The sequence below is a fragment of the Protobothrops mucrosquamatus genome, unplaced genomic scaffold (assembly GCF_001527695.2).
Source record: "Protobothrops mucrosquamatus isolate PMUCROS unplaced genomic scaffold, P.Mucros_1.0 scaffold_213, whole genome shotgun sequence".
In the NCBI taxonomy this organism is placed as follows: Eukaryota; Metazoa; Chordata; class Lepidosauria; order Squamata; family Viperidae; genus Protobothrops; species Protobothrops mucrosquamatus.
Window position 1 is genome coordinate 2,006,976 of NW_015386289.1, and position 21,783 is coordinate 2,028,758.

Here is a 21,783-nt window from a genome sequence, read left to right on the forward strand (position 1 = left end):
AGAGTGAGCAGAGCAAACCACATTAAAGACAGCAGAGTCAATGGAACATTGAAGGGGGACTTTATCATAGCTTTCTCTGTCAAAATCTAATCCTCTCTGTCAAGAAAACTAAAAATAAGTGCTATGCAATTTTGTGGTAAATAGCAGGAAGAACTCACCAACAAAGATTCCTAAAATAGGATTTGCATAAGCAAACCACCCAGGGGGATACAAACGGAAAAAACAATAACATGCCCACCCAGGTCCAGTGTATCCTTCGCAGAATGGCAAATGATAACATCAGCAATAATATATGTGCAAAATATGCTTTTTACAAACCAGTGTCTTCAACTAATTATTTTAAAACATGTGCCATGTGCTTATATTCCCTTCTCAACTAATGTCCCTTTACATCCATTTCCTCTTCTCCAGTCTCCAAACATTAATAGGTGGTCTGATGATCCCAAAATCTGAATTTTGTTTTGGATCAAAATAATTTTGGTTCAGATCTTAACGTGGTCCTGAAATTGATATGTGTGGGGACACAGACTTTTTCAACTGCACTATTTTTTAAGACACAGGAATATTAATGCTTACCTTAAGAAACTGTTGCCAGGATAAAGAGGAAAAGGAGGGTAATAAAGTACTTTTCAATCTAAAAGTGCTAAAGGAATAGTCTCAATAAACATCGAGAACCCATAAAAGATTAGTCCAGGCATTGTATTTTAAATTAAAAGGAAAAAAAAGAGAGTTAAATCTCCTTTGAGTCACATTTGGCTCCTGGTGACTTCATGGATACATCCATGTAGTTTTCTTGGCAATAATCAAGTTAAAAACCAGGACTCCATCTCGTGAGCCTGCCGGGGTCGGTAGGCCTAAACTATTGCTTGGAAATATTCTAAACAACCTAGTGATCACATTCTGCTGTTAAGAATAAAATGGCAGCAAGGTTCAACTCTACAGTCTGAATTCAGTTAAGATTCCTCCCAAATCTCTTTCTGGGATACATTACTTCCCGTAAGGAAGTCATTACGTACCACTTCTGAAAAGTATAGGTCCATTTGTGTTAGTAAGTACCTGGAATTCAGTTCTCACAGCACTGTTTATGACATCGGAATCATCCAATGAGATGCAGTATTCCACAAAGTAGATAAGTTGCAAGGAAACTTTCTTAGGAAAGAAGAATAAAATAAATTCCTTTCATTTTTCTCCAAAAGCAGTCAATGCAATGTACCCTCTTCTTTGTATCTTAGCTATAGTCTCAATTCATAAATTAGTCTTCCATCAAATAACTTAAAAAAACTGTAATAGTTCAGTTTCTCTGGCTCAGGGCCAGGTAAAAGTTAGTTTGCCCATTAGAGCGTCTGAATTTGTAAATCTTCACATCAATATAGGTGGTTTCCAGGTGAACGTTTGTATGTGTGAAAAGATGGCTTAGAAAGAGACTAAGCCAAGATAAGAAGAGGCCCCACTGAACTTCACAGCCTTCATAGGGGACCTCATACTGCTTGGAAATGTCAACTGTTTTCATATTGCACTGGTACAGAAGGAAGTTGCCTCTCAACAGACTGTCCATAGGATCAATGATCTTTGCACATAGGCAAATTTACAAAAGTGAAGACATTAAATTCTGTCATGATGGAGAAACACAAGAAGATTCCATAGAGGGAAAGGCACACAAACCCCAGCTTCTTATCTAACTTCCACTTGTTCAAATGAACTCCAAACACCTAGAAATAGAAAGAAAGTCATTACTACTATAGAAATCTAGAGATGGCTCTCCCGTATCTATGAACCAATGTGAATAATCTTCTCTCCATTAATCCCTCTTATAAATCAACAGCATTTCTTCTTCCAATAGCAACAATCTGGCCTAAGTTCCTTGACAAAGAGATGTTTATGAGAACAGATTTATAATACTGAAATTTAAAAAACTGTTCAGTTTCATCCTTGGTACAATCGGATAAGATCCAATTTGCAGGTCTAAATGTTCCTTTGCTTTCCATCTAAACATGGTACTGATACAGTTTAAAGATCAGCCATGGGTATTGCCTCTGTGAAGTTTAGATTTTTTTCCCCTCATGGCCAATGTGCCTACGATCGCTTTTTAAAAAATAAAGTATTATATACTTACCGTGACAAAAACTGAAGCTAGCAACAAGCCCACAGAATAGATAAGTCCACGACTATTCAATCGAATCTGAAAAATTGGTAGGATATGTTAAGAATCCTGTTATTCACATTATTTTCAGTGAACTGCAATTATAATTTCTGTGCAAAAGAAAACCAGCTGTCAGAACTGTATACAGTATTAAGCAAGTCTGTTACGCCACATCTGTAGGATCAAACGAATGCTGCATTTGGAGTATTGCTGGACCCTACCAGGAGTATCAGCTCAAGTCTTCTACACACTGTACCCTCTTTCCAAAAGGCCGTGGCCAATGAGAAGTTCATAATGCTAGAGAACAAAGGTGATGGTCTTTCTCTGTAGTTTGGTAGTCTGAGATTCATAAGGCATGGATGAGTAATTGTGGCTAATGGCTCTTGGAAAATCCACCTAACTTAGCCAAATTTTCACACGTGTCTCCCTACTCCTGATACAATAAAGCTAGAAAAGTTTTCTACAAATCTTCTGCATTACAGAAATAACTGCAGAGGTTCACTCTCCAGTTAATCTGGCAACCTGGCACCAAGAACTTGACACTCCCTAGTTTCTTGGGCTGTAAAGACAAAGGGGGAGAGCTGTTACTTTCAGGCTTGCAAGATTCTGTAATCTTACAGTAAAGTAAGATGGTTGTGCTTCCTGTCTGAACTATTTTGCAAAGCTCACATTGTGTGAATAAAGCAAGGGTGACTAATGTGTGTATTGCTCTGGCCAGCATTTACAAAGACATATTTGAAATTGCTTAGACATGAAGTACCAGAAAGCACAGAGTGTTCTGGGATTTGGGTAGTATTTGCAGGAAGAATGAAATCAAGGGCTTTTCTCTAAAACACAGTTTGTCATGTTCAAAGGCTGCTTAGTTGCCAAAGGCAAGAGTTGCTCTTATACAGAACAGAGTTCTATTTTTTAAGAAGTCTCTTGCTTCAGTTCAGGTCTTTTCTTCTGTGATTTAAGTGCTAAAGGCAACAGCTGTTCTTACATGGAACAGTTGCATTTTCTCTTTTTTGTATTTTACCTAAAGAGAAATCTGTAAAAAAAACAAACCTCATTCTGAAAAGACATTCAGTTCCTCATATTTGCTCGAGGAGAGAATGATAAAGCCAGCCAGAAAAGGAAACGTATGCCTTATCTGAAATGTGTGAACCTTTGACTTCTCATTATCTCATGATGGGATTCATGATATAACATAAGAAAGTCAAAAATGCTTAACATCATGCCAAATGTGTCCAATCTATCCAACTCAATGACTTAAAGAAATGGATGCTAACTTGCAACTTCAGGGTTTTTTCCTTGCTATAGAATCATTTTCCACGTGCAGCAAATGACAAGTTAAAAGTTATCTAGCTATCATTACTCAATATCTTCCTTAATGACCATTCATTCAGTGACCATTTGAAGTTACAATGACACTGAAAAAGTGACTTAGGATCATCACAACATCCCTGTGATCATGTGATTATAATCTGGGCATTTGGCAACTAGCTTGCCCTTATGCAGTCATGTGAATGCCATCTGCGACCTTCCCAGACAGCTCCCAACAGGCAAAGTCAATGAGGAAGCTGGCAGGAGGTTCCAAGTCACTTGATGTCTTGCTTAACAGCATGGGTGATTTGCTTAATGATTGTGTCAAAAAAGGTTGTGAAATTGGATGCATTTATATGATGCCTCACTTAACAACTGTACCACTCAATGACAAGCTTTCCAGTCTCAATTGTGATTGTAAATCAAGGACTTATTGTACTATAATTTTATGTTTCTATTGGGTAAAATGGAAAACTCTATTTCAGTTTCAGGTGTGTTGCTTTGTTTGATCATTCCCTTTAAGCTTTAGAAGCCAGAATGCATGTTGCAGAAGATGAATAAGCATAAATAAATCTTTGTGGTGGTGCACTGTTTAGATTTCTGATCCTCATCTGATATATTGACCAGTATACTTAAGGACTGGACTAGGTCTGGGAAGAGCTTAGTCCAGTCATGGAAATTCACTGCATGGCTTTTAGCCAGTCACTACAGGTAGTTCTCGACTTACAACAGTTCGTTTAGTGACCATTCAAAGTTACAATGGCACTAAAAAAAGTTGAGTTATGACCATTTTTCATACTTACGACCATTGCAGCATCCCAACGGTCATGTGATGAAAATTCGCATGCTTGGCTAACTGACTCATATTTATGACGGTCGCAGTGTCTCAGCGGTCATGCGATCCCCTTTTGCGACCTTCTATCAAGCAAAATCACTGGGGAAGCCAGATGCACTTAACAATCGTGTCACCAACTTAACAACTGCAAAAGTGTCAAGAAAGTTCGTAAAATGGGGCAAAGTTCACTTAGCAAATGTGTCACTTAGCAGCAGAAATTTTGGACTCAACTGTGGCCGTTAAGTCGAGGACTACCTGCATTTCTCAACCCAGCCTACTTTTCATAGTTGTTCTGAAGAAAAATTGGAAATGGGAACACTAGGCTGCTTTTGAGGAAAAGTTGGATAACAAAAACATGAATGAATTTCACAACATAGCATAACCAACCCATGGATAAAAGAGGAAACAAACCAGAAATAAGGTACCATGTATGACTGTAATAAGATGCTGTGTATGAACTTAGGATAATAATTACTAACCTCATATAGAAGCCCATAGATCTATCTACCCGTTTATTGAGCTTGGCTGCATAATCTTCTGTACTACTGCTCCTATCTAGACTATGCAAATTCATCCTCTACTTCTGCATTAATTTATTTTGCTTCCAATGGATATTTGTCTAGCTTCTTAAATCAGCTTGCATTAAGTTTGGTGTTGCCTTTTCCCAGGCTAATTTAGATTCATTTGATACAGATTACAGTACAGTGTTGCCTTCAGCTTGCATTTGGCTAAACTGCATCTCCTCCATTGCCAATTTGGTGTGCATTACACATGCATTCCAGATTTCCTGCTGGAAACTGCAATTATACAGAAAACTATGTTAATTTTTCAGTATTTCACACTAGATTAGCATTAGATTAGCATTCCCTTTGGGAGAATATAGTATAAGTACAACATGGACAGGACAAAAAGTTTAAAAATAACTTTTTAAAATAAAACAAAATCCGTCAATCAATGTACTGTAAACTTGTTTGATTGCACTTCCCAATCATCTGGCAAAATTTAAAGAAAAGGATAGTTGATCATAGATCACAAGTAAAAGAAATCGCAGTTTAAACTGCATCGCTACAGATGAACAAAATTACAGTGTAGAATGAGAGTGTAATTTGCACGTGTATCTTCTATAATACATCTGCCCATTTTGGGGTGGGCATCTTTGTTACTTAATGTCATATTCCATAACAGATACATAGTACCAAAAATCTTAAGATTTTATTGGGTTTTCTTAGTGAAATCAACTTTGCAGAAAGAGTACAAGCACACCTTTTTCAGGGAAAGTGTCCCATATTCTAAAATGGGAAGCAGCCTAGTCCAGAGGTAGGCAACCTTGGCTCTTTTATGATTCATGGACTTCAACTCCCAGCTATGCTGGCTCAGGAATTCTGGGAGTTGAAGTCCATGAGTCATAAAAGAGCCAAGGTTGCCTACCCCTGGCCTAGTCTAACCATGGGCTGATCCAGTACAGTCACCAGGAATTTTCCAGGATTTAAGACTGAGTCCCTCCTAGGACCTTCTTCTTGCAAAGCAGAGGGGCTATGCTGAATTCCAGCCTTTTCCTTCAGCTCTGAGAAACTGGCAGACATTCTGTGGGGAGTAGGAGTGGAGCCTGTAGGGAAGGCCCTTTATTCTGGGGATGAGGAAAACATCTGTACTCGGCCAAACCGGGAGCTCATTTTGTCTGCACTTCGTTGATCAACTACTTCTTTCCTCAACTAACACAATACAACTTTGTTCATTACTTCAAATGGATACTGCACAAATGCTCTTATGCCCTGAGGGATGCAAACGTGCCTGGTTGCATATTCAATTAAAAAGTGACAGTATCAACAAGCAAATATGAGTGAATGGGAGGCCCATGCAAGAAGCCCATTGCAATACAGAGGCCTAACCTTAAAATGGAGGCATATTAAAGTCAGTTCAGTGAAGTGGTTAAAGTGCTGGCATAGAAACCAGGAGGCTCTGAGTTCTAGTTCTATCTTAGGCATGAAAGCCAGTTTGGTGACTTTGGATCAGTCATTCTCTCTCAGACCAGTTCATGTCACAGGATTATTGAGGTACAGAAAATAGGAAGGAGTATTAGATATGTTTGCTGCCTTGGATTGTTTATAAAAATAATAAAGATGGGATTAAGAATATCTAATTAATAATAGCATTAGGTCAACGTCTTTTACAAGGTATAAAATTGTTCCACCTGAGGCTAAAACCTGAACAACTTAAGTCCAAAGAAACTGTCCAAGACTTAAAATAGCATCTGGCATCAGCCAGAGATGGAATGAAGAATCACAAATCAGGATTAGATCAGGGGCTCTTGTGCAGTCAAGAAGGAGGTTAAGGAATTGTTAACTGTTCAGGGTTCATTTTGGAAGGGAAGTTGACTTTCAGTCAGATAAACAAGCAAATACTGTACTTCCCATGTTTTCCTTCAGTAAGGTAATATAGAACCACTCAATTTAGCTTGCAGCCCACCCCAGACTTTGCTGCATTGTTACACACAAGAACCTGTCATATCTTCACATTAGAATTCCCTACTATATACAAAAGCATTGTTTTTCTAAGCACTTATACACCACAGATCAACCCAAGCTTTGAGAGTGGGAGAGGTTCATGTAGAAATAAGAGACATGCAATCTTGAAGCTTTGCTTAATGGTATATATAGAGTGCCAATTTAGTCCAATGGTTAAGGCATCAGGCTAGTTCAAGTCCTGGCTTTGCCATGAAAGCCAGCTGGGTGAATTAAGCCAGCCTAACTCACCTCACAGGGTTGTTGTTATGGGGAAAACAGGAGGAGGAAGGTGTATTGAATATTTTCACTGCCTTGAGTTATTTGTAAAAATAAAAAGGGAAGGATATGAACAAACAAATAAATAAGGATTGGGCTAGGCAACAATTAAATTTCAAAGGGGGAAAGGTGATTCAAAGCAGGCATATCATGCCACAGAGCATCTTGTGAAATCAGGCATATCTTTTCTTAGGACTCTGTGATGGATATGCATACTTACAAAAAGAGGCAGCTTCTTTGAGGAATTGTCAGTTGGTGGAACACATGCACTCCAAATAACCTTTTCCTTTTTGAATCCAGATCACTGTGCAGCCCAAGCATACCCTCCCCTAAAAGCCACCCCCAAGCACCAATAAATTGTATTAGTCCGATAATCAGCTTTATCTCCCATCACTAACATCACACCCTACATTTCCATTTTGAGAAACCATCATCACCACTCAGCATTTGCTGTTGAATTGCTTAGAATGTTTTGAAAAATCATAATGATTTTAGATATAATCCTGAGTTAGGAAATATGACACATTCTTGCCTTTACTTTTACACTTGCTGGCTAGCTTCCCTGCCTGTCATTGCTAGCACTGTTCACTAAACAGGAAAAGTCTTTCCAGATAAAATAGGCCACACGGTGGTAACTTGTTTTACTTCTTATCTTGGCTTCAAGAACAGTTAGGGACTAGTTCTTAAATTGAAAGAGGTGAATCAGGGCATTATGGCTCATGGGTTATGGCTTCCTTCGCAGATGCCTATGATGTCCTTGAACACTTATGCTCACTTATGGCAATCAAATACTTTCTTAATTGCACTTTTTATTCAGCTGCTCTCTCTGTGTGTATGCACGCAACTATGTTCACATTTGCGGGGATTTACTGTACACTGACAATCCCTAGCTAGAAGATAGGAGAACTAACTAAGAGAAAGGCTAGAGAAGCATGCTAGTATTTCAATAGCAATACCAATAGCACTTAGATTTATATACCACTCTGTAGTGCTTTACAGTACTCCCTGGGCAGTTTACAATGTCAGCATATTGCCCCCAACAATCTCATTTTATCGACCTCAAAAGGATAGAAAGCTGAGTCAACCGTGAGTCTGTCAGGATCGAACTCCTGGCTGTGGGCAGAGTTTGCCTGCAATACTACATTCTAACCACAGCACCACCAGGGCTGAAAACTATTTTCCCCCCAAAAAAGTGCCTTTGGATGGGCACAGTTCTCTCTTCCTGCCTCTTATATAATATATACACATATAACCTGACTCCTATGAGTACATCAGTTTCTATGAGTGGAACACTATACCTATTTATGTAAAAGCAATCTGACTTAAGACATATTTTTAATAATAATGTATAGGCCTGCACTCTCAGCTTTTCGGTACTAGACAACCTGCAACATGTCGGGTCATCCTTTCAGAAGTATTTCCATTTCCATAAACGGAGAAACAGAATGACCATAAGGCGGGCAAAACAGAAGTGACTTCCAACTTTCTGCTGGCTTCCCCATTGGCTTTCCTTATAGGAAGCTGTCAGGGAGTGTTGGAAATAACAACCACATGACCACAGCTGACCACATTGGCACAGTGATACAGCAGATGGCAGTACTGAAGGAGCCACAACTATGCCAAATTTCAGTCCCATGGGAATAATGGGTCCCGGATTTTTGACGAATTTTCTAAGTGAGCCCATTTGAGGTACATTGATTCAAAAACTGTTCTCCTATGAAACACTATATTGCCCCATTAATGGATATCAATAAACAGACATGTGAGTTTCTGTAGTATACAGGTTAAGGCATCAGAGTGATAATTAGTAAACTATTAGTAAACTATCCTGGATGAAGGGTCCCTGGACCTTTAAAAGTTTTCAGAAACAAGACATTTCCCAACAAAAGAGACCGATTCCCATTAGTCACCTTAGTAGTAACAGATGTGTATATTTTTGTACTTGGCTCTATTCCAGTATACACATGATCTAACTGGAACTTCAGTGGGATCATAACACATAATTAGAAATAAAGTCTGCTGGGACAGCACTTTTAAACTCCAGCTGTTTAGAACTGAAGATGGTTAGAAAGAAAGATTTCGGTATTACTCAGGGTATGTAAATGCATTTCATATTTTCCTTCTAGAAAAACAGTTATATGGTGTCAACTTTACATGCTGCTTTAAAAAGAGTTCATGACTACATGATCAATATTTACAATCCATCAAGTTAGGTGAAAAAAATCCACTTTCAAGCCTCTAAAAAGTTAAACAATCCTATATTGAATCAATCTGTTAATTTTTTTCTGGAGCTATATAAATATCAGGACAATGTCCAAGAAATACAATTATTTTCCAGACATATTTCTAACTAGTATTTGTTGGCTTGCTTTTATTTTCTTTAGGTTACCCAAATATTTTTAATGGCAAGCCGCCATTGTTTCAGAGGGCTCAGGGCATCTCTAGCAGACAAATCTTCTTCTAAAGGTGATGGGATGACTTCCAGATTTGAGTTACTCAGCTGGGCTCACAGATGTACAGAAAGAGAGAAGAAGAAAAGCATTCATCTGTCACCACAAAATAACTGAGGATTAAAGTTCATGCCCTGTTAACAATGCATTTCTTGTTCGTTCAACAGAAGGACTTTCTTCCTAGTTTGTAAAGTTGTTCTTTGCCTAATGAGCAATTAAAATAAAATCTTTCTGCATCGAAGTAATGCTCAATAGTATTGCATCAGTATCAACCATTTCTTACTTTGCCTTCAAAAGCAGTAAACACATGAGAGCTAGAGTATGCAGAGGCAAAACAAAATGTAAAAAATAATGTAAAATACAGAAATATCATAGAAATATTAGAGAAGATATGGTTTAAGACACTGATTTTCATCTAGCATTGCTATACCATTAGTTTTGGTCTTGTCTCCTTAATTCCCAGAGCCAGACTGGGCACAATAACAAGAAAATGCATCTAGGATATTTTTATATTCTTACAGGGCAGCCTAATCCAGTGCAGGATCACTGCATGAAAGGGCCAAGAAATAACTTTTCTTCTTGCTGGATATAAGTTCTTAGAGTCTCTTTAATGAATAAAGCAGGCAAATTTCCCTAGGGAAATTCACTGGGAGTGTTGCAACTGAAGACTTTGCAGCTTTTCCATGTACTTGGTTTATAGAGTCAGCTGCCCACAATGGCATTACAGCTGTGTTTCCTGGAACAAAGGTTGGATTTCTTGGGGCAAGAAAGCCTCTTGGCACATGTCTCCAAAAAAAAAAAAAAAGCTGACAAACAAAAGATAGTTATCCCTGGCTAAGATGTACTTCTTTGCATCATCAGTGTCACACTGGGAGAAAAGTCCAATGGGTGGGGGAATCTATGAGGAATCAGGAAATGCACACAAAGAATAAGTTAAGAAAAATGAAAGATGAACCAGTATCCCAATAACTCCCCCTTATGGCTATAGCATATTTCATTGTCACTACCGGTACATCATTGCTTCCTCTTCTCACAACAGACAAAGGATTGCATAGCTGTGTCAAGAAAGCAATATTTAAGCACCAACCATTAGGAAGCTGATTTGCAGAGTAAGTCCTCTTGAGATTTGACCAGGAAATCACGTCTCAGGATTAAGGAGACATTTCAAAGGGAAGGGAAGCCTATCAGTATCGCTCATGCCATCAACTGAGAATGTTACACGCAGAGAGGAAAGGGCTTCCCTTTCTCCCCTCCCACATCATGATAGGTGAACACTTATTCAGTAGAAATAGCAATACCACTTAAGACTTATATAGCACTTTGCAGCACTCTCTGGGCGATTTACAATACAAGCATTATTTGCGTATTGCCCCCAACAATCTGAGCCCTCATTTTAATGATCTTGGAAGGATGGAAATCTGAGTCAACCTTGAGCCCTATCCGGATCGAACTCCAGGCTGTGGGCAGAGTTTGCCTGCCATACTGCATTCTAATCACTGCACCACCAGGGCTCCTAAGCCCTTTTTCCTTCTTAAGGGGGATGAGGCAGTCTTTTAGATTGGGGCTGCTCCGTGGAGTTTCCATTTCTCACAGGATGGAAAGGGGAAAAATTCCCTTCACAATTTCACTAAATAAACAGATGAGTTTACAATATACTGTTCAAAACAAGCTGACTCCAGTTCCCTTGCATGGAGAGTAAAAATAAAAAAAACGGGAAGAGCAACATTCTTTGCTTTCTATTTCTGCTGCCGCACTTGACTCAGGGAAGATGAGGACCTGATGCTAAAGCCAAAACCAACCTATTGCAGGCCATACATAAAATAATAGAATTATAAAATTGGAAGGAGCCATTTCAGGTCTAACCCCCGATTGGTACAGTTAAAACACCCTTGACAGACAACTTCACAATTATGCTTGAAGTCATCTGTTAAAGAGATGGCTGCCATCTCTGTCAGTACATTGGCCTGTTAAATTTATTGTCACAGATGAAAAGTTCCCCCTGCCAGCTTCCATTGCAGCACCTCCTTTCTTGGATCTGGCAAACTTTTCTTCCTCTGGCATACTCTGAGGTGTCTGAAGTGTGTGCCTACCTGTTTGTTCCTTCTGTGCAATTTGGGGGGGGGAGTAGAGAGGAAAGTGCCTGATGCTTCCTGTTCAACCTGTTTTTGCCATTGTTGTTTTCATTACCGTAAATAACCATAAATGCACCAGTAGTGGTTTGGAACCAAATTACCCTCATTAAAGAGTTTTATGTTTCCACGAAACTCCAAAGGTTAGAATACACAAATGCTACATCCCTACTGTTTCTTTCCCTCTTCTGCTTACTTCTCTCTATGAGGCTATCTCTCTTCTCTCTTTCTTGAATCGTTGAAAGCAAAATACAAATACGGCATAGAGATAAAACAAATTTAAAGCTGAAATGAACTTAATGAAAGTGTGCGCCAAACTACTGTAATGTACATTAATATTAATAGGTATTACAATGCTGCTACATGAAGGCTTGCCCTGAAATCTGGTAATATGATCCCGCCTCTGGAATACTCAGAGTGAAACCAATGACTATGATCTAGAAAAATAAAATGAATTGCCAAGTTGCTTAAGCTAATACATACAATGCTATCTGACCCTCTCTCAGTAATTGGCTGCATTGTTAAAGGGTTGTGATGGATAAAAGGTTTTCCCTGCCAGCTTCCATTGAAGCACCTCCTTTCTTGGATCCGGCATTTTTTCTTACTCTGGCACGAGCTGAAAAGCGTCTGAAGGTTAGCACGCCCCATTCCAGTTCTTTTGACTCTTTGAACTTGGAACTTGCTTCAAACATATGGCAGGTTGCTCTCACACAGGATCTCAAGATGCGACTTCAGGCTGCAGTTCATTTTCACACTTGTTTTTTAAAGTACAGGTAGTCCTCAACTTATAGTAGTTCATTTAATGCCCATTCGAAATTACAGTGGGACCGAAAGAAGTGACTTATGACCCTTTTTTCATACTTATGACCTTTCCAGCATCCCCGTGGTCACGTGATCAAAATTTGGATGCTTGGCAACTGGTTCATATTTATGACGGTTGCAGTGTTCTGGGGTCATGTGATCACCTTTTGTGACCTTCTGACAAGCAAAGTCAATGGGGAAGCCAGATTCACTTAACAACTGTGTTACTAACTTAACAACTGCAGGGATTCATTTAACAACTGTGGCAAGCAAGGTCGTAAAATGGGGCAAAACTCACTTATCAACTGTCTCAATTAGCAACAGAAATGTTGGGCTCAATTGTGGTCGTAAGTCAAGGACTACCTGTACAATCTGTAAAAAAGTTTACATTTTCTCTTAGTCCTTTTTCAGATTGTATGACTTTGGTACCATCTAGTGGTTATCCAGATTTTTGCAGCCCCAAATCTGGTTGCTCTACTTCAGGGGTGTCAAACTCAATTTCACTGAGGGTCGCATCAGCATTGCGGTTGCCCTGGGGGGGCCGGGTGGGTGTGGCCAGAGTGGGTGCAGCCTAATGGGTGGGAGTGGATGGAGTGGGTGTGGCCTACTGGGTGGGCGTGGCCAGTTCTACATCATTCATGTCAAGGGTGCCTATGGGGGGCCTGGGCAGGAGTGGGACAGATCTGAGGGTCTCTGGCAGAAGGGGGTGGGACTGGGGCAAGTGCCAAGATGGCCACCACAAAATTCTACATTGGCTCCCGGCTGGCCTGGGCCAGGGCCAAGGCAGCGGGGGCCATTCCCTCACTGTTTCCAGGATGGCTTCGCGGGCCACATGAAACCACTTCACGGGCCGCATCCGGCCCCTGGGCCTTGTGTTTGACATGTCTGCTCTACTTTATTAAATGTAGGACAGAATGTACTAAAGAATTCAATTATGTTACAGTCATTATAGTTATAGAATATAAATTTCAGTTCCTATTATAATCTAGTTTAAGCTGTCCATTAGATATGGATTTTAACTTCATTTATTTTTACATTTAGCAAATCTTACTTATCCCTAAATAGGTCAGTTAAAATTGATACTGTTTATTCTTTTCTAGCCATACTGCTCTCAAAGATATATTTATTCTCATTATGTTTTACATTTATTGTATTTGTTTATTACCTAACTATATTTATATAGGACTATATCAAGGATTTAGAACAGCAAAGTATAAGTGTCCAAGGTCTTATTGCACAAAAGAATTACTTGTAGCCAGAGAAATACAGAGAAATTAGCAAACAGGCTCAGAAGTCAAAAGCAAAACCAGCTCAAAACTCAGACAAGGGTCTGGAGATCAAAATTTAAGATCCAAGCAGAAAAAGTAGAGTGCACTGACTGTTGGATAATCAGTGTTGACAAATTAACACAACTAAGATAGTCATTCAATGAAGAGCTAATCTTAACCAAACACAAGTTCTTGCAGCAACTACTATTTCATCTATACTCAGCTAGTGTTTTTTCAAGCTCCCTCAGGTCTAATTGTAAGGTCATCTAACCACACTGGATTACTCTCAAGTTTCTCTCATCTTCACAATGCTCTTCCTTTCTTTTTGCCAGGGACCATTCTTGGGACTGCATTAGTGGGTCTAAACCAATTCATAATGCAATGGGATTATCTGATTTTTCTTCTTCCTCTCAGAAAGCTGCTATGACAGGGCGGGGCACTTTTACATTGGATGGATAGTGAACATCCAGTTCCACAGCAGCAAAACAATCAATGTTTTGACTCTGTAGAGTAGCTTGCTCCCACTTGCTCCCTTTTCTATTTTGACTGCTTGGATACTAGCTTTTGTACCCCTAGAGCTTGGTAAACAGATTTGTTTTGTTTTGATTTCTTGACATGTGACTCTGAAAATAGCTCTTATTTTCTTTCGTGTAAACCAGTTATAAATATAATAACACAGGTATTGTAGTATAGCACTGGGTGTGAAATGATGCTTGTGTAAGTATATAGTTTAAGTCCATTGAAAAGGATCTTGGAACTTGGACTGAAGCAGATTTCTAAGATGCCTACCAGTATATGGAGAGTAGGCATTATGACTTATAATAGTTTGCAAACTATTTTCTGTCACTTGTTATTCTCTTAATATTTCAGTGTTATCAATATTATTTTTTATGTTGCTACTTTCCAGCACCTTAGTTTTATGAGGTATTTGAAGGTAATATGGTAATTCCTGCATTATTATGCTAAAAAAATACTATTACTTCACATACTATAAGTGTAGTCATTCTGATCCACTTAAGGGGACAGAAAAGTGGAGTTTCTCCAAACAATTATCCCTACACTTTGGAGCGTAACCTGTAACTATTACCAATCCGTAGATTCCTATTTCAGCGCACATCCACATCATTCTAGAACAGGTATGTCCAACCTTTTGGCCTGCCGGGTCTGCACTGAGTGTGGAGGAATTGTCTTGAGTCACATATAAATAACAAAGTTTGTTTATTTTGGGGGGGTCTTGTGGGATCATATTACTAATTGTCCAGGGCAGCAAGTAGCCCATGTCTGCAGGTTGGACACGCTTATTCTAGATGATACCATTTTATGCTTCTCATATAATTCTCTCCCCCCCTTCCCTTTTAATTTTCTTATTGAAACCAAGACAGCTAAGCTACTAAAAAGTCTTTTTGGATTGGGATACTAAATAATGATACCAACAGGTAAACTTTTTAGTTATGTAGAGAAGGTGTATAGAGAAACTACCAGTTTTAATTGTATCCATGCCACAGGTAGTATTCCTTGCTAACAATAAGGCGGTACCAGTCAAAATTGTTATCCACCTTAATTCTTAATTTCTTCTGAGTTTTGCACATGTCTAGAAAGTTATCTTCCACCTCATGCCCTTGCATTCATTCAGCCAAATATATAACTTACAACAGAGCCATAGTTTACTGCTAGAGTCTGTAGAGACCATGGAAGGCCAAGGCCAACTAGAATATCAAAGACATTGCTTCCGATGGAGTTAGAAACGGCCATGTCACCCATTCCTGCAACACAAGAAAGTAAATAAGTCAGAATTACCACAAAACAGAACTACTGAAGCAAGTTCCTAAATCTATAGCTGATTAGGCAAATAGGACCTACAGCATACCTCTTCTGCTGGACCCGATGTGATGAGATGTAGTCAGAAGAGGCAGTACCTCAAATCACCTGGCCTGTGCTACAAAACGCTTTAAAGATCACAACCAGCATTGGAATTAGAATTTACCTTAATTCTAATCCCAATGGTAAATCCCAATCCTAAAAAACTAAAACACTAAGGAGTCTGATAGCCACATAGTTCCAACTCTACGTTTGGTTGCAATTTTCTACTCATTTTCTGTTTTTAAAATACAGAATTGGATCCTGTATGGCTAGAATTCAGTCTGGGAAGGGTGCTAATCTTGGCATGCTTGCTGCTGGCATATTTGTTTTGGGTAGTCATGTGATTTGCAATGCCTCAGTTTACCAGCATCACATTCTTTGCCATATGCTGCATCACAGGAATATTATGTCTTCGGCATAATAAATGTAGTGTTGTAGAGATGACAAAGTCTAGAACCCTCCTATTTAGAGGTTAGACCAATACATTTAATATTGGGATAGGTGAGCAAAAATGTAAAGTGGATGAGGCTGTGATTTTCAGCAGTTATTTTCAGTGTTCTGAGGGCTGCAAAAAGAGAGAGAGAAAGAAAATGAAAAGAAAGATAAGGAGGATGGAACTATAAAGGAAAAAGAAAAGGAAGAGGTGTGGCCCTATATTTCAGGTTGTCATCCGTGTAATCCATCATAACATACCTATGGTGGAAAATCAAAGAGAGATGGGAAATAGAAAGAAAAGGGCATGCAAGTCTAAAGACATTCCCTATCCTTCTTCAGTTATTATTTTTTTGCCTCCCTATCTGAAAAGAGACTACTCTTTTCCATATTATGAACATATACTCTCTATTGTAGCAATTGTTATTTCTTTACCCCAAAGCAGAATTAAAGAATGCCTTTTAAATATCTTCAAGAACTCTGTAATATTTATATATATAACAAATTACAAACATACCTTGTCGTGCCACAATAAGGCTTGCCATGCAATCTGGTACACTGGTTCCAGCTGCCAGAAATGTGATCCCCATTATCACATCTGGAATACCCAAAGTGAAACCAATGATTGTGACCTAGAAAAATAAAATGAATTGTCAAGTTGCTTAAACACTTGTCTATATTGCCATTTGGTTTTCAGTGAGGTGTTCTGTGGATGGAGACACTTTAGGTTTTCCCACTGATCATCATTTGGCTACAATTAGTTTCTGCAGGAACAGTAGTACTTATTAGAACACTCTGGCTGAAAAAGTTATTAGATCCAATTGGATTCCAAGAAGCCTGTGCTGCAACTGGTTTGGGTGATATTATGGATGAAATCTAGAATAGGGAGCATGCAAGCACTCTCAACAATTGTTACCAGGGCTTTTTTTCTTATAGAACGCCCAGAATGGAGTTCTGGCACCTTTTTTGGATGGAACCTTGTAGGGCAGACAAGGCGGGTTGTATGACGTGTGTGAGTTCCAGCACCTTTTTTTTTTTTAAGAAAAAAAGCACTGATTGTTACTGAATGCACTCTCTGGTCTGCTGCAGTATACACAAACTTAGCTACTAACATAGTAAGGCAGATGGAGGAAAAACAGAATTTAAGAAGCACAGCTTAAAAACCACTTCATGGCTTGTGAAAAGAGAAGAATCTTCATTGCAGGCAATGACCAGTCCATAACCAAGACTTGTACTATAGTGATGTAGTACAAATAAGCATGGGGGGTGGGAAGTTCTGTACATAAGGCACTCACAACCTTATGATCTGCTAAGTTGCTTCAGGTTGTAAGTGACTGACTTGCACTCCCATTTCTTCTTCCCAAAATTGTTTTAGAGAATATCAAGAAGCTTGTACTAATTTTAATGAGTTATTTTGCTGACAAAATATGATATATTCAGATGCCATCTTTCATATAGTCAACAATGAGGGTGTTTAATGGATGCCATCTTTCATATAGTCAACAATGAGGGTGTTTAATAGCTAACAATAGTTAGATTTCATCAGTTTCAATTATGATGCTTGAATCACTGTCTCCTTAGAGCAGGGATGTCAAACTGCCGGCTCGTGGACCGGTTGCATCATATGGAGGCCACGTCCACCCCAGCTCCGGCAATGCAAAAAAAGTCGCGATACGTCGCGACACGTCACTTGATGCAGCAAATTTGACACCCATGCCTTAGAGGATATGCTCTATAACTAGTCCCATGGATCTTTGCTCAACTTCATTTGTAATTTCTACCTGAGAGTAAAGATGTCTTATTTAGCGAGATAAATAAGAGCACAAGATGCTTCCTTGTTTAAAGCAGACCTCTTTAGATTGCCTTGAAACACTCAGAGGTGGGCAACTTGTTGGGATTAGCTAGAGCAGGGGTGTCAAACTGCCGGCCTGTGGGCCGGTTGCATCATACGGAGGCTGTGCCCGCCCCAGCTCTGGCAATGCAAAAAAAGTCACGATACATCGCAACACGTCACGTGACGCGGCAAGTTTGACACCTGTGAGCTAGAGGATGTGGGTTTTTACAAAATGATTTGGAAAATGTACATAGGACAGACCAATTTACTGTCTTTTAAGAATACTCATAATTTGAAGCCCTTATAAACAGAAGAACACTAACATCCCCTAAACTCTGCTGAAGATGTTACCTAGCTTGGTAACAAAATGTTCGGAAACCAACCCATAAGCTCAGAGAATGAACCTTCACCCTCAATAGGCATAATTATTTGGGGGGGGGGGGACAAATGGACCAGTTCAGAATTTTGTTTTTCCTGAGATTTGTGGGGAAGGGAATGCCCACAAGCCTGTTTTAAGATATACACACCATAGTTTTCTGCTTTTCCTAACTCAAAAATGGCAGAAAATGGTACTTCTGGTTTTTTACAATTGTGACGAAGGGATGGGCAATGGCTGTTAATCAAGGAGGGGCTGCAGGTACACCTGGGGGTATGAGTTTTGTCACTCCTGACATCATTTCACTGATTGCTTGACAACTGTTGGGAGGACAATAACATCTTCCTTATGAGCTTCTGGCTGATTAGTGCTGAAAATGAAGGCTAGATTTTACTGCAAGAAGACAGTGCATCTACCGAATCTAAAGCTATCTTACTCAAGCCTAATACATACCATCCAGACCATCACATAGGAAAAGGCTGCAATCCAGAGTGTAGAGGAAGCAAAAGTGACCAAGAACCACTTCTCCCAGTAGGGTTTGCTACAGTTGGGCACCGTGAAGTATAAGAGCAAAGACAGAGGCCAGGTGAAGAGCCACTTGATAATTTCTATTATCCCAGCTGTAAAAAAATAAATCAATACATGTTATAAGATCCAAAGAGCCTTACTTGCACTTCTTATGCCACACTTTAATAAATAATCAAAGCGATGCTAAAAGCAGTGGAGAATATGGTTAGTCAGAAGTATAGAAATCTGAGTCGTTCAGGTCTGCAAACTTTCATATATTGCCAAAAAGATTGAGAGATGATAGATGGATGGATGGACAGAAAGATATACCTTTATAGACTTTATAATAATAGTCGAAGACCAGCAGTTTAAAATAATAATGGGCAGAAAAGATTTTTATTCCTGAACACTCCTGAATATATTTTACAGGGTTTTGGCTGCTAATCATGAAAATAATCTGCAACTTAATCTATCACATATTGTTTTATAGAAACTGTGTTTTTACACAACAGCAATGTACATCCTTTAGTACCTGTTGGCTATGCTGCACACATGAAAGAAACATACAAAAACATGGAACTGTTGTTAAAGCACACCAGTACACCAAGTACAACTGGAATTTCTGTGGAGATCTAAAAGTAGTGGCGCTCCTACTTGGAATGCAGCTCCAATATACCAAGTAATATTGTTACATATGCAAATGGGACAGTCATGCAAAAAAGTCACATTACATTAAAAAGAAATGGCTACTCCAAAAGAATTAGGTTTCAGGACATAAAAATGTGGCACATGAACCACTTTTTGACCTGACAAACATATTTTTGCCTCTGCTTCACATAAAATCTGGACTGATGAAAAATTTGTGAAGGCAATGTGAACAAAGAAGGTTTTCATTATTTGAGACAGATGCCTCCAAGAATAAATGGTGCCACAATTAAGGAGGCATTTTTGTTGGTCCGTGGATCAGATACGTCATCGATGATAAGCGGTTCGAAGATCTGTTAGTAGGGATCCAAGAAAATCCTATAAAACATTCAAGGATGTCACTGAAAAATTTCTTGGCATCTACAGAGCACAAAATTACATTCAGCTGGTTAACAAGCTTCCTACAGCATAAAAAACCATGAAATGCAACATGTCACTGAAAATTCATTTTCTGCATTCACCCTTGGACTTCTTTCTTGAAAATCTAGTGCAGTCAGTGTGAACATGGTGAAAGGTTTCACTGGGACATCGCCACAATGGAAAAACAGTATCAGGGCAACTGGAATCTATCAATGCTGGCTAACTATTGTTGGACACTGCAGCGAGATGCATCAGACACTAAGTGAAATGAAGATCAGCAGCAAACCACTTTTAGACCTGTTGAACTCATGCAGCATGCCAGAAACATTATGCAATTAAATACATTATAGTCATTAAAAGTTATTTAATAATGTCTCAATATTTCTCAAGATTCCTATGTGATACAGTCTGGAATTATATTTTTGTTCAGTTTGAAGAAATCATAATCATTGAAAGTTTTTGAAAAAAAGTATTGTTCACTGTAACATATAGGGAATGAATACAGATGAAAAAGGAAATAAAAGGAGGGTGGGGGCTGAATACAATAACTGAAAGTGATACACTGTAAATTTTTACAGGATTTAATTCAGTATCTAGAAGACTGAAGACTGTTGTTTATATCATGTTTTAAATCGGGAAACGGGCCTTGGAAGTGACTTGACTAGGGTATCATTTTCCAAGTAACGGTTGAGTTTATAACAAGTCCAACTTCCCAATAGTTAAGGTGATAGGTCCCTGTTAATTAACCGTTGATGATAGTAATAGAACTAAAGGATAATGTTGTCTTGAATGGAGGAAATATTGTTACTGTTATGTTTCAAGTTCGGTGAGGCATTGACGAGGCAAATGGTGCAAACAACAACTCTTTATTCAGTTAACAACAGAAGCAGCACTAACTGCTGCTGAGCCACTATTTATACGGATCACCGCTAGGCGGCGGCCAATAGAATTAAAGCAGTCTTTCCCGCTTAAATGCTAATTAACAAGTCTGTAAACAGAAAGTCTGGGGTATAAACGGACGTAGCCGTTTGACCTTTTCCAACAGGTTTTAAAGTAATTCACATCAATACATAACAATTACATCCTTGTTAACACTATTGAGGGGAAAGAATCTAAGTGTGTATGAAAATACAGAATTTGAAACATATTTAGGGGAAAGGTGACTATATAAAGTCAAATAGAAGTAGTATGAAACTGTATTTTATCCCTTTGCAGACTGAGGTCTTTAATTTTTTGCATAATTTCAGTTCTAGGCCAGCAGGCATAGACCATGATGAACAAGACTGCCATAAGCGAGGAAAGAAGAAAATTTGCAGGGTCTAATCTGGGTCAGTCACCAGGATCAGTGGTTTAATCTTCCGAGCTTTCAGACCCGTGCTGGGGCCCATCCTTAGGGAACTGCTCTCCGGCGGAGTCTGTGCTAGAGAGAAGTTTCCTGAGGATGGATACACTCTGCTAGAAAATCCCTGAGGATGGGGGGCCCAGTGTGAGTCCGAAAGCTCGGAAGACTAAACCTCTGACTCCCAGTGACCGACCCAGATTGGATCCTGCAACATTATCCTGGGACACATCTATTCACCTTCATTCATAAACAAGAAATTTGGTTCTGCTGTGAAGAAATATTACTTTCTAGGAGTACATGACTTGTGTTGGAGATCCTCCTCCTCAACATTTGCTTGAATCAGTATTTTAACAAGCGTAACCTCAAGCAGGCATCAGAGAGCAAGCATCTAAAAAAAGGAGAGCATTGGTAACTGAACATGGGACTCAGAGTGTAATTCTCAAGAATTCGGATTGTATTAACTCTAATGAGCCTTGTACGTACACAAAATGATATATAAAGTACAAAAGAAGTGTACAATAATAAAATGAAAACAGCCCTGATAATTCCCCCTTTAAGCCTGTCTTGTCAGTTGAAGGGAGAGTGATGTTCACTAAACTAATAGCCAAACTGTAGTAGGGTGCATTTATCCCCTTCAAATGCTTTTTCACAAATGTCTA

At 39.1% G+C, this 21,783-nt stretch overlaps 1 protein-coding gene across 1 annotated transcript in view; it reads right to left on the reverse strand.

Annotated features, from left to right (window-relative positions):
* Window positions 1-1,555: 1,555 nt before the first annotated feature.
* Window positions 1,556-21,783, reverse strand: part of SLC24A3 (solute carrier family 24 member 3) — a 58,897-nt gene continuing 38,669 nt past the window's right edge. The window contains exons 11-15 of the mRNA XM_015827192.1: window positions 18,664-18,830; window positions 16,518-16,632; window positions 15,359-15,471; window positions 2,114-2,179; window positions 1,556-1,709 (exon numbers count right to left, since the gene is read on the reverse strand). Of these exons, the coding sequence (XP_015682678.1) occupies window positions 1,560-1,709; window positions 2,114-2,179; window positions 15,359-15,471; window positions 16,518-16,632; window positions 18,664-18,830 (611 nt within the window). The 3' untranslated portion in view covers window positions 1,556-1,559. The remainder of the gene's footprint in view (window positions 1,710-2,113; window positions 2,180-15,358; window positions 15,472-16,517; window positions 16,633-18,663; window positions 18,831-21,783) is intronic.